The sequence below is a fragment of the Manacus vitellinus genome, unplaced genomic scaffold (assembly GCF_001715985.3).
Source record: "Manacus vitellinus isolate BGI_N305 unplaced genomic scaffold, ASM171598v3 scaffold_66_pilon, whole genome shotgun sequence".
NCBI lineage: Eukaryota > Metazoa > Chordata > Aves > Passeriformes > Pipridae > Manacus > Manacus vitellinus.
Genome location: NW_021940729.1, coordinates 357886 through 371445, shown reverse-complemented (window position 1 = coordinate 371445; position 13560 = coordinate 357886). Strand labels below are relative to the sequence as shown.

General features: G+C 43.8%; 1 protein-coding gene across 3 annotated transcripts in view; it reads left to right on the top strand.

Moving 5' to 3' along the window:
• Positions 1–13560, top strand: part of PRR5 (proline rich 5) — a 57307-nt gene that overhangs the window by 19540 nt on the left and 24207 nt on the right. For all 3 annotated transcript variants that reach the window (XM_008919372.3, XM_018083686.2, XM_008919371.3), the window contains 3 exons: positions 3868–3948; positions 9386–9434; positions 10098–10155. In XM_008919372.3, coding sequence (XP_008917620.2) covers positions 3868–3948; positions 9386–9434; positions 10098–10155 — 188 coding nt within the window. The remainder of the gene's footprint in view (positions 1–3867; positions 3949–9385; positions 9435–10097; positions 10156–13560) is intronic.

Sequence of the window (13560 nt, the reverse complement as noted above, 5' to 3'; positions counted from 1 at the left end):
GCTGTGAGTGCTGGAGCTGCCATTCCCCACCTCCTGCACAGCTGAATAATGAGTCCTGGAGCTGCCTCCTCCTCCTCTGGAGGATCAGACAAATCCAGAACGAGTTGTCTTTCCAGAGAGGTGAAGTTCCTTAGGCTGCTGGCTTGATTTCTGTGGCTGTGAGTGCTGCCTTGGTTGTACGTAGTTTTCCTTTGGCAATCTGTGCCTGTGGTGGGATAGATAAGTACAATACATTGCTGGAGCCATCTGACATTTTGTTTCCCCTCCAAAAAGACTGGTCTCTTCAGTTTTCTGATCCTGATTTCCCCTCCTACAGCCAGCCTGCTCTGTAGAGCTCTTTGGGCTCTGTTTTGTTTCCTGTGTTCTTGTGCACACGTTTACAAACACAGCAACTACAGGGAAGGTGTTCAGAGTAATATCAGTGCACGAGTGCCCCCATTATTAACTTTCACATTGTAAAAGAGTCACAGCAGGGAGTTTACAAGGCATTTTCAGTTCAGGTTAACTATTACAATGTGAGTTTAATTGCATTCATTATTGACTTAAGCCTCAGTGAAGGCTGGTCACTGGCACAGTAAGGGTGATCCACCCACCTCAAGCATCCTGCAGGACTTTGGTTTGTAAGCAGCAGCTCAGATTTTCTTTACACCAAAAGGTTATACCATTGTGACCAAACCCTTTTAAACTATCACTCGTAGAAACCATAGAATTGCTTTGATTCAAGCAAGGGTTGGGTTTTTTCATTAGCTTAATGTAACTGAGAAGATTTGAGCCAACCTTTTAATATCTTGGCACCAAGGCCACCAACAGCATGCTAGTTACTCCAGTTCCTTTTTGTTGCCTCTTGGGCAAGTGGAGGGCCAGATCATGGTGGCATTCCCATGTCACCTGCAGCCAGGGGCTGTAATCCTGCACCCTCCATACAAGCACTGCTGTCTGCAATGGAAAGGAAAGGTCAACATAGTGAGGCCAAGACTTGTTTTCCAGACAAGGATATTGTCCCTCACTACAAGGGAGGTCCCAGGCAGGTTAAAAGATGGCTGCTGGGATGTTTTATGCAGGCAATAACTTAAATCCTCACAACCTGTCCCCCTTATTGCTTAAAAAGCTTACTCTCTCTTATTTCTTTAAGGAATAATAATGGACCTGTTAAGCTGGAGAGAGAAAACCTCCCCCTCATTCAGAAAGTAGTGCCAGAGAGAAAGAGAAGAGAGCAGGCTGGCTTTTAGGAGAGATATTTAGTCATTGTTCTCTGCAGAAGGCTGGCAGGGAACATTGCAAAGTTCATTTCCGAATCAGAGGAGCGTGTAAAGACTGCTTGTTTTATTCACTACATTAATCGTTCTTCCCATATTACTCATAATATTAAAACACCCAAGTCACTTCCCTGTGTACCAGAGACATTTAGCTGCCAATTTTCAAATAATCGTAAATTGAGTGTGTCTGTTGGAGCCAGCCAAAACAAGCTGGGTGAGATCACCAGTGTGTGTCTGTGCCCGTGGGTGGAGGGGGGAAAGAGGGGCTGCTGGGGTGCGGGGGGAGTGGATAAGGGAAACGTCTCCAAAAGAGAGAAGAGGATAATGGTTCTTATTTTTTATCTGCTTCTGGGTTTCTCCACAGTGTACCCTGTCCTTCACCTGCCACTTTTAATTTCCTTTTCCCGCAGCTGAACGTGGCAGAGCTTTTCCAGCAGTGCCTCTCTTTGCTGCTGTGTACCTGCATTTTGAATCTCTCGGTGAACAGTGGTGGGTTTACCCCCCACCTCCCTCCCTGTGCTCCCAGCAGGCACTGGAAGGGACTGTTTTACCTGGGAAGGTTCAGTGTGGGTGCCTGAGGGCCCCAGGCACGCTGTGCTGCCTCCTGGCACAGCTCCTGCAGTGACATCCCCTTGCAGGGGGAGCAGCCCCACGGGGCTGGATGTGGCCCTGGAGCTGACCAAACCTACAGGAAAGATTGGAGAGGGACTATTTACAAGGACATGTGGTGGCAGGACAAGGGGGAATGGCTTCAAACTGACAGAGGGTAGGGTTAGGTTAGATGTTAAGAAGAAATTCTTCCCTGTGAGGGTGGTGAGGCCCTGGCACAGGTTGCCCAGAGAAGCTGTGGCATCATCTTTATGGTACACACGGGGTAAAGTCAGACAGAAATAACTTCATTCCCACCACTGGCACTGACTGGGTCACTTCACTAAGAGCAGTCACGTTGGAATTCATGTAGCAGTACCACGGGCAGTGGAGCAGATAAAAGCTGCTTTTTTTGTGTGTTAGTGTCAGGAAGCTATAAAAGCATCTGTGTGCATGTCAAATAAAGGCTGAGCTCACCCTGCACAGTGTTCTTAGTCACTAAAAGAAGCTCCTTCTACCCCAGCTGAAACCTAAAAGACCTTAATGTTTTGGGGACTTCCATTCCATAGTTAAATGTGGTAGAAGTTGCTAAGCAGTTACAAGAGTGGAGGAGTGTTTGAGAAAAGGGGGTGAGCTGACAGATGGAGGGACTGTGTGAGTCTTCTTTCCTTCTGGAGTCAAAACTGTGAGACTAAAAAAGGTGGCACTGGGTTGGGGAAGGACGCTTCTCCTAATGCTGGAACAGGTTTAGTCTCACTTTTCTCTGGCACTGCTTCACCTTTGTCCTCAGACCCAAGCTCAGTGAATTAGGGTGATGTGTCACCACACTAATTGTTTTCAGTGTATTTCAGGAGCGTTTCAGAGCTTCCTTTTGAAGCACACACTCATTTCAGTCATCCTTTGAGGTGCAGTCTTGTTGAGGTCAGGGCACCATTCAGTGTCTCTGCTTCAGCATGTGAATTGCCAGGTACCTGCAGTACCTGGCAGGTTTTTGTCTTTCAGCATCCTGGAATTCTTAGGGCAGGTGGCCAGAGACAGGTTGGGTGTGTGGCTTTGTACTGAGCTAGAGAGTTCTGTGGTCTCAGTCCTGGCATTGATTGCACCTGATTGCAGCAGAAAGTCATCACCTCTGAGCAACATCTGCCTCCAGAACAGTTACAAATGGCACTGAAAGCGAAAATGGAGCATTTTTGTAGGACAGATGGTTGGCCTGTGCTGAGCACGTCGCTTCCTCTCCTGCTGTCCCCCTTAGAAACTCTTAACCTGTAGTTCTTTCAGCACAGCCTTGCCTTTGCTTTAGCTGAAGGGTAAATCTCTGAGAAATGACTGAGTGGTGATAGGAAACAGTCTTTGTAACCAATTGCCCTGTTTCTGTTGTTCCGTTTTCAAAAATGAATGAGAGACGGGTTAAATGGACTTAAAATGCATAATTATCTGGTGCTCATGGGGAGTTAAGAACTAAAAATTCTTGAGATTACATTCTAGAAAAGGGATGCTATATTTAGGGGTAAAAGTTCAGGTATAGTGTCTAGCCTGTATAAATGATGATTTGTTGATAACGAAATCAAATAACCACAGCTCAAACAAATATATGCCAGCAATGCTGGGAATATCATCACTGGTCTCATAGCAAAGCTGTTAATTGTCTCTCTAGTGAGCCACAGAGACAAAACCATATTTCAAAATACTTCAAATATACTTAATATGCAAATATAGTAAAAGTTACACTTAAGATTCTTAAAATACCTAAAATATATAGGCCTAAGTTTTCTGAAATTACTGATTTCAGATGTGCAACTGTTAAAGCTACAAAATTGGAGCAGAACAAAAAGAGCTGATTTTCAAAGGTGTCATCTCTTTTCCAGGCAATAATTCCCTTTAGGGCGTGGATGTGGTACCAGAAGTCACCTATGACTTCTAAAAAGGTCCTGCAGTGTCTAGAAAGAAATGTTGAGCTCACTGTGGAAGTGAGACCCTTCTGAAGTGTTTCTGGGTGCTGATGTCTCCCCGTGTCCTCTTGCAGCATCCACAATGGAGTAATCGCGGTGTTCCAGCGCAAGGGTCTCCCAGACCATGAACTCTACAACCTCAACGAAGGAGTCAGGTGAGAGGCTCGGCTCTGGCGGGGTGTTCTTGGCAGCACTTGCACTGTAGAGCTCCTGCAGCACTATTAAGGTGGTTTTTTCCCCCCCAGTGGTGGTTTTTGAGTCAGTTTGGCCTCAGTGAATCGCTGTTGCTGCCGTGTGCCGACACCTGGCCGTGCTCTGAGAGCTGGGCTGGGTTCCTCCTGTGGGAAGGAATCCAGCCAAGAGGAGGAGGCTTTATTTCTGTCTTGATGTGCTGGTTTAAAACTGAGGAAGGGAAAACCTGGACCCCTCTAGTGATGCAGCCCTGTTCCACTGCAGTGGTGCTGCCGTTGCCATGGGCCAGGCCTGGCTCTGGGGTGCTTCCCTTGCATCCCTGGAGGAGGGAAAGCCTCCAAGCACTCAGTGGGACATGGCAAGGGAAGATGTGCTGCCTGGTGGTCCCTTGGATTTAGCTGCTCCTTCCTCACAGCCTGAACATGAGTAGAAGTTACAAAGCTGTCTTGTCAACCTTGGTTAAGGTTCCTATTCCCTTCTCATACTATGATGGCACTGTTTGCAACAGACTAAATGCACACCAAGAGGTGTATAATGGGAATTTTTTTCTTTAAAAAAAAGGGGGGGGGGCAAAAATCCTACCATTCAAGTTATTTCAGGTATAGTTGAAAAGTTTACCAAGAGATAAACTGATATCTGGATTTACAGCACTTCACTTTTTACTGCTTTTTCAGCACTTAGTATTGCTCACCAAACCTTCTCTGGCTGGCAAGGGCAAGGCAGCAGATTTTCTTGTAGAAATTTGTGCTAGTGCTTTGTAAAATAAATGGTGGAGAAGGATCTGCACTTACAAAAAGACAGACAGCTTATTGCGTTCCCTGACTGTCTTCAGATAAGAGCCTCAGTTATTTCCTTTCCCTTACTGCTTATTCCTGCTCTGTCTGGGCACTGGAGTCTGACAAAATCCCCAAAATATCCAGATATTCGGGGTTTATCTGTCCCTGTCTGGTTCCCAGTCTGGGGTAGCTGGCCTTTAATTGTGGGAATACCTTCAGAGAAGTCCAGACAAATGGCATTAGGCCCGTGTTCACTCTTCTTCCCTCTCTTTGTCTTTTTAAAATGAAAAGAAACTTACTCAGTTATTTCTTACTTCTCTGGGGAGAAAATGACATGCAAAGAATAGCTTCTCTAGGATGGCTGTCAGTTAGCCTGATCCTTCAATCATGCTGAGGTAGTTATTGGGATAATGGTTAATCATCATTATTGTAAGTGCAGTTAGGATTCTTCAGCTTTATCTGAATGACAAAAAGCAGTAGTTCTGGGCTGAGATTTCCTGGCCCAGTGCATTTGCCTGGTGGGGGACAAAGAGGAAGAGTTGTCTGCTGCTGTGACAGAGGCTGGTGGCATCTTGTACAAACCAACAAATAGAAGACAGATAGAATTGTGCCCAAATTTTGCTTGAATTTACCTGGGTGTAGACCCTGCACCTTACAAAACTGTTGTGTTGAATTTATTGCAACACCCCATGCAGCTGAACAGGCAGCTGACTACAAATACACTGATTTTTAGGGTTTTTTTTTCACATATCCAGCCACAACCTCTTTCCAGAAGCTGCTGCACTCCTGCTGTGCACTTCATTTTAGACCATGAACCTCCTAACTAATTTTAACCAAAACCCTTTTGCCTCACTTAAGTTCAACTCAAAACTAAGCTAAGAAATTACTGATCTGATACATGCCAAAAATACCTGTCCTACTGCTACTGCTATTTATTTCAAAATAACTTTCTTTGTGGTCATGTTATTATTGAGTGCAAAAATATCAGATTCATTAGCAAGACCTCAGAAGTGGAACAAGTGTATGCTTGCCTTATGATTGTTTTGGGTGCTTTTTCCTCACAACTGCATAATGAAAAAAGAAACACATTTTTGCTGCCATTATTTTCCACTGGGCAGCACTCAGGTAAATGGTTAATATTAGTTAGTTACTTTTTCTAACAGTTACAGGACAGTAAAAGATGTTATTTTATCTTACCACTTTAATTACAGCAGATTCTGGAATACTTTCCATAATATAAACCCCTGAATGTCCAAGTTGACTCCCAGCCCGAGTGTAAATATTTGAACAATATTTGCTCACCATTGTTTTGGCTCAGGAGTGTCACCTATATTGTTATGACATACATGCAAATAAATACATAAAACTTCCTTTTCTGAGCACACATCTCAAGGCTTTGAACCCTGATGGTTTAAGGAAACATCAGTGGGTACAAATCTGTACAGTACCACTTACTTTTCTTCCAGATTTGGCTCATAAGAGCTGCCACTTGTCTGTACCTTTTGACACTATTCTTGCATTCCTCTGGTGTTAGAAAGTGGCCTTAAATATGCAGTTTCAGAGCCCTCAGAATCCCTATTGCCAATAAAACCAGCGTGGGATTTGAGTTTCTCTCACACTGCTGTAACTTTTGATCCAAAAGCCAGGCAGTAGAAATCTACATTTGTATATGTACTGTTTAGTTTTCCCTTGGTGCAAGTGTGTGATGCTTGTAATCCAACAGTGGTCCTTTTTTATTTCATGTACCATTTCAAAGTGTTTATTTTGACCACTTGTAAAACAAGGAAGAAGAGGAAGGAAAAGGAAGTGCAGTGGAAGCAGGATGTCCTGTATTAAAGCTAATACATATTTATAGCTGCCTCTTTTCTGAGTTTCAGGATACTGATTTGATGCAAACAAAGCACATTTTAGTGGCATTTCCTCTTCAGCAGCAAGAGTTCAAACCCAGTCAAATCACTTGTTTCCATGTACTTCATTTAACTGTATTGAGTAGTTATTACAGTGTTAACCTTTCCATTCTGAGTAATGTTGCAAGAGTTAACTTCAAAATGAACCAAAGAAGCAGCAGCAGGGAGAAAAATAGTCATGAGCTACTTTAGCATGTTTTATGTGAATTTATATTTTCTTAATTTATTAATTCATTAGATAGGCAATGAAGACCTGATGGCAGTGGCAGACAGGAGTGGCTTAAAAATTAGATGTATTTGAAATGAGCCCTGCAGTCTGGTCAGGGATCTCTTTCAGGTTTAATCAGATTTTCCCCTGGATTCCACCATGGTGTCCACATGTCTAAGGTTGGTCAGTAATTGGAACTGTCCAGGATCTGACTGATTCCTGTTAAATGAAACGAAGCAAGGGTGAAAAAGAAATCACAAGCAATGTCCTGGATCCAGTTTTGCTGAGGATCCCTTTTAAATGAATACATACAAAAACCATCAAACCCCAGTGTTCTGATCTGACCTGAGGGCCTCACTGTTTCACTAGAAATTAATTAAGTAGCTTGAAGGACCTTTATTATTGGGGATTCAAAAAGCAAGATGCATTAATTGTGCTGTCAGTTCTCCTGCCCTGTGAACAGAGATGTTGTGTGGCCGTGGTGCTGCTTGGTGTGGTGCAGTCCAGTGCATGTAATTAACTTCAAACAGGTTGTTTGGTTCATTCCCAGCTGAAAGAATGGAAATGTGCTGGGGTTTTGTTTTATCTGTCTATCTGTTTGGTTTATCTATTTGGTGTATTGCTGGATAAGTAGAACTTTTTTTTTTTTTTAATTTCCTGTCCTAAATGCCAGGAATTATCAGTAGAACCTAAAATATGAAGAGAGAAGGTATTTGCAAGACTGTGTTCAAGGCAGTGAGGAATCCAGGTGGAGCTGCCAGCTTGAGGAGAGGGTAGGAAGTTAAGGAAATGTCAGCAGAGAGTATCAGCATTTTTTTGAGACAGTGGCATGAAGAGATGCCTGGGAATAAATTCTCTCTTGCAGGAGAATTCAAAACTGCAACTTCCTTGTTGTTTTAGCCTAAAAATAGTTTCTGTATCCATGTTCAAAGCAAGATGAACCTTTAGTGCCACTGCAACCACGTGCCAAAGGGTCTGGCAACCCAATGGCTCTTCATGGCAATGAGAGACCCAAGGGTAAAGCCTGAGCTGGGTTTTAGAATTCTTGTCTGTGGATAGTTTGTCTTGATCAATCAAGTTTCAAGCTGAAAAGGATTTTGATGCCTGTGAGCATCCAAAAACCCCTCTTCTTTTTGTTTATTTTTTCTTTCATTTCTGCCTGGAGTGTTTCCACAGGGTGCTGTGGGGTCAGTGTGGACATGTGCTTAAGGATAAATAAATCAGATACTCTTATTTCAGCCTCCTAGAGACTGACCTGCTCCTCTTTGCCCTGAACTTTCAGGAGTTCTTGAGAGGCTGTGCCAAAGCATCTGTTGCAAAAACATCAGAACCAGCTCCTGTAGACTTTCATGGAATTGGTTTGATGTCTCTTTGTTTACTGGTAAAATAATTCGATTAAGGAGTTATTTGTCAGTCAAAGACATAACACAAAGAGATAGATGACAAGCTACTGAAAGTAGAATTTCATTACTACCCTAATTACAGTGGGTGTTTGGATTTTAAATCAAATTTGACCTCATTTCTTCATGGGACCTGAGGTGGTCACACAGACAGGTTTTCAAAAGAGCTCCAGGCCAGACTTGCATGTGTTCAGAAAACCCAGCTGGGGCTGCATTTCTGTGAGGCCTGAGCTGTCATTTGTGCATTTAAGTAGTGACCTGGCTGCAGAGAACTAATATGTGAGACTTAAATAACACACAGCTTTTTAGCAATGTAGTGAGTTTTCCCTGGATCCAAACAGTGAGCCCATGGACTGAATTGAATTAAATGTCTGGATTTGAGGGTTGTTTGTGGGATATTTTCTTTTAGTTTTGTTTGCTCTTCAGAGTAGCTTTGCAGGTTTGAGTCTGGAGGAATCATGAAAGGCAGAGCTAAACTGTTCAGTTCCTGCCTGCTTTTTCCCCTGAAAGCATATAAAACTTAAATTGTTGAGTCTCCTGAGTGGAAAATTGTGGCCCTTTCAGTGAAAAGTTTCACACCAGCAACAAACCACACAGAGTATCATCCCGCTGCAGGTTTCTCTCCAAGTATTTTTTCACAGCTCTGTGTTTCACCCTTGTGCAGGACAGGGATGATTTGGCTCTTTGAAGACGACAGCCAAGTCACGTGCTCAGTTTTGGGCTCAGAGCCACAGATGGTCAGAGGTCACCAGGAGTTCTCCCGTGTCACCAGGCACCAGTGAAGCCCTGGCACTGCAGGGGAACAACTGGAGCATTTTTAAAAGGGTTGGATGTAGGATGGAAAGCATCCTCTTTTCATCAAATCTTACATTTCCTTTCCTGGGTGTTTGTGCAACTGAGCCATCCAAAACCACAGCAGATATTTTACAACACCCAGAAAGGCTGGTTGGGAGTCTTGGTATTTGCTGATCCTGCTGGCCCTTTTTGCAGTTAGTCATTACTGACAGGCTCTGTGCCCATACAGAAATATTTTGCTGTCAGTGACTTCCCCTCTCTCATGCAGTGCACAGCTGATCACACGGATTCTTCTCTTACTCTTTTCAATACAGGCAATTACTGAAAACAGAACTGGGATCCTTTTTCACTGAATATCTGCAGGTAGGCACGTGCTTGCTTTATTTAAATCCAGTGTTGTTATGTGCTACTGAGCAAAATCATGTCACCCACTCTAAATGCTGATCTGGAGACCCTTGAAACCATTCAGAGATGTGCACTGGCTTCTCTTGAGTTTTTGTCATTTATGGGCTAGTAAGATTTGGATTTTATATATAAGTATGTATAATTAGATAGTGAAAGCCTGAGCTGCCCCTGTATTTCTGTATGACATTGCTGTCTTTCAGCAGATTTCACACATTCTCTTTTTTAACTTAAATTTTAAGTTCCTGAGTAAACCAGTGAAGTTCCTTGTAGTACAGTTGCTAGGAAAGACATTTAACAGTAAGTACCACTGTCTGGTTTTGAAGCAATATTCTTTTGGCTTCTCTAAAATAGAGTCCATGTTTTGTGGGTCAGCCATTTGAAGTTTGAGAAGCACTTTGTAATGCACAAAATACATGCTGTGTCCTGAAAACATCATCATTTGACGAGTGTCCCAGGTGATTTAAGCAGGATGGACACAGGAGGAGCCCTCTGATGATTGATCATTAAGATAAAATAAAAGATCCCCCTCATTGTCAAAGGTTAGGAATGAACAAAATGTGAAATGTGCTGGCTGCAGGGAAGTGCAGAGTTGAGTAAAGGTAGTCTATATTTTATTTACAGAATCAGCTGCTCACAAAAGGCATGGTGATCCTAAGGGACAAGATCCGGTTTTATGAAGGTAACTTGGCTTTTGAGCTGTGTCTGTCACAGGAGTTCTAGCAAATGCATTCTGGAGGCAGTGGGATGCTTTCCATTATCTTCCTGGGATATGGATTAGCGTGCAGGAGTCCATTCCTACAGCCTGTTGTGTCCTGCCTTGGTGTTCTCATGAGCTTTCATCAAGGGGAGGTGATTGCCTGGAGCAGCATCCAGGGGGTAAAGGAAGGATTGCCTCCACTATGGACACCTCCTTCAGTTATAGCCTGCTTAATGTTCAGGAAAAGTGGAAAAATAGACTGAGATCTCTGAGGAAACAAAAAAAGGAGCAGGAAGATCCCAGTTAGTCAAAGTATCTCAGTCCAGAATAATGCAGTAGGTTGTTTTAAGAGCTTCCATAAATGAGGTAAGACACTGTCTCTTTTCAGCAGTCACTTTATTTGAGTGTCTGCACCCTCTGGAGGCGTCACCTTATGGAAGTGGACGTGAAGGATAAACCTCCACCTGATGGGTTGTTTTACAGCCGCCCCTGGTTTGTGTCCTGTGCTATGAAGTGGCATTTAGATGTGCTGTTAAATATGCCACGTTGTGCCAGGGGAAGTTTAGATCTGATATTGGGAAAAATCTCCTCACCAAGAGGGTTGTTCAGGCACTGGAACGGGCTGCCCAGGGAAGTGGTTGAGTTACCAGCCCTGGAGGGGTTTAAAAGTGTAGATGTGGCACTTGGGTACGAGGTTTTGTGGTGGCCTGGGCAGTGCTGGGGGAATGGTTGGACTTGATGATCTTCAAGGTCTTTTCCAACCTCAGTGATTCTCTTGATTTTATACATCATCAGGTGTGAAATGGTTTGGGAGTATCTTCAGGAATTATTGCCCATGTAAACAGTCCAAAGACCTTTGGGAAGTTAAGTTCGATTTTAAAGAAATCCATCTCTCCTTTTTCAAAGATGCAGTCATGATATCACTTAGTTTACATAAACTGCTCAAGCAGGAGCTTGGAGACAACCATTTCCATTAGTCTCAGCTCTCTATAAATCCTGGATGTGACCTTTCATTGCTGACAGTACCACTGATCAGATTAAGATGGTGCTATTGGGACCCAGCTTTCCTGATGAAGAGACAATAACCCTGAACACCACAAAAAGAGAACCAATTTCACATTAAAAACCCCAAAACCCACAAAAAGAGTACTGAAACTCTTTAAGCTGAACACCAAATTCCTCAGTGGTATAAAATAACAGCTTGGAGAGCACAAGGGGAGCTGTAAGGATCTCAGGGCCTTCACAGCTGCTTTTCAAATCACAAAGAAAGTTGGATTTTAAGTATCAGATCAGCAAATGAGACCTAGCAAGGTCCAACCCTATTTTTTTCTGATTTTACCAGCTTGAAAATCAAAAATACTATATCTGGTGTTTGAGATCAAAGCTGAGATGAAAAACTGAAATGTGAGACCACTGAAGGGCTTTCAAATATAGGAACGTGTTTGGGAAATACAAAATTTTAGCAAACTGTTGACTTTAAGCTTATGTTGGTTTTTTGATTTAGTGTGTCCTTTTGTGGGTGCCCCCTTAAAATATGGTCAGAAATTCTGGTAAGGTGGGGATTAAACAGGGACACCTTCCACTAGCCCAGGTTGCTCCAAGCCCTGTCCAGCCTGGCCTTGGACACTTCCAGGGATGGGACAGCCACAGCTTCTCTGGGCAACCTGTGCCAGGGCCTCACCAGCCTCACAGGGAGGAATTTCTTCCTAATACCTAATTATTTATTCTTACATTTCTTTCAGGAGTTTCAGTTAACTTTTAGAAGCCTGTGAAAAGTGATGCATGCATTTTTTATGTCATACAATATTGATTATATTGTACTTCATTAAAATGAGCATTTAGAGTAACCCAGTTTCCTGGAATCCAGCAAATGCTTATGGTAAATGTAGGGACCTTTGCCTGATAGTAAAAAAAAGATATATTTTTGAAAGGACATGTAAGTGCTGCTCCTTCATGTGAAATCATCAGCAAAGCATAGGAATTCTTCCACAGCCCTCAATAAAAGGCCTGCCTGCCTAAGGCATTTAACACTGCTGTACAGAAATCCATCACTTCACAGAACAAGCTGCCCACAAGGTGGAATAAGTGTGTGACAGTAAAGGCATGTTTATCTCACCAGGTAATTTGACTTCATACAATTCTAGCAGCAAGGTTGGGAAAGGACCAGATTTGTAAGGGCTTCCTTTCTACCTAACCTCAACTTGTGGACAACTAACATGTTTAACTCTTTAAAACCCTGCCCTGGAGGCATGGAGTGGCTGGGCTTCTCCTTCATGATCAGATTTGTGTCTTGCAAACACTTCAGTGTTTCGGGCACTGGTAGGTGGGTGTTAAAATGCAAAGGTGGTGTCGTGGTTGAACCCAGCTGGCAGCTCAGCCCCACACAGCCACTGTCCCACCCCCCTGATGGGATGGAGGAGAACTTATGGGTTGCAGTAAGGAGAGTTTATTAGGGAAAGCAAAAATCGTGCATGGAAGCAAAGCAAAACAAGGAATTCCTTCCCCACTTCCCATGGTTGGTCAGTGGTTCAGCATCTCTGGGGCAGCAGGGCCCCATCACACACAGCACTGGCTTGGGAAGATGAACACCATCACTCCAACATCCCCCCTTCCTCCTTCTCCCCCAGCTCTATGTGCTGAGCATGACCCCACGTGGTCTGGGATGTCCCTGTGGCCAGCTGGGATCAGCTGTCCTGTCTCTCCCCTCCCAAGCCCTTGTGCCCCCCAGCCCCTCGCTGGTGGGGCGGGTGGGGAGCAGAAAAGGCCTTGGCTCTGTGCAGGCCCTGCTCAGCAAGAACTAAAAGATCCCTGTGTTACCAGCACTGATCCAGCACAAACCCAAAGCACGGCCCCTACAGCTACTGGGAAGAAAATTGCCTTAGCCCAACCAAAACCAGCACAGGTATTTATTATTATTATTATTACTGCTACAGCTCCCAGGAAACTTTGGACTTGGTTCCCTGCTGTGTTTCATTAGAACTATTGGAAGAGAAGTTTTTTGAAAGTTTTAAAAACCTGAAACAGAGAACACCCTCTTCAGTGTGTAGGACAGGGAGAACTCCTGCCTGGTGGTGCAGAAATGAGGACCTTGGTGTGCTGCACGAGCCAGCAGCTGCAGTACAGCCTGGTGATCCACATTTGTCACTGAAAGCACTTAAAGTCAGCAGCCCAGGAATAATTCAGGAGCTGCAGATGGGCCAGAGCTGGTGCTGTTGGTCATGTGCTTAAAAATGCAGGGGGATCAAGTATCCCATAATCAAGATTGGCACTTGGCTAACTTTGCAGTTAGCACTGGAGATGCTTTCATGCGTAGTTGCTTTGTGATATGTGTGGAATTCTGGGCAAAATGTTCCCTCGCTGAGGCCCAGAGCAATACAAAACTTAAGA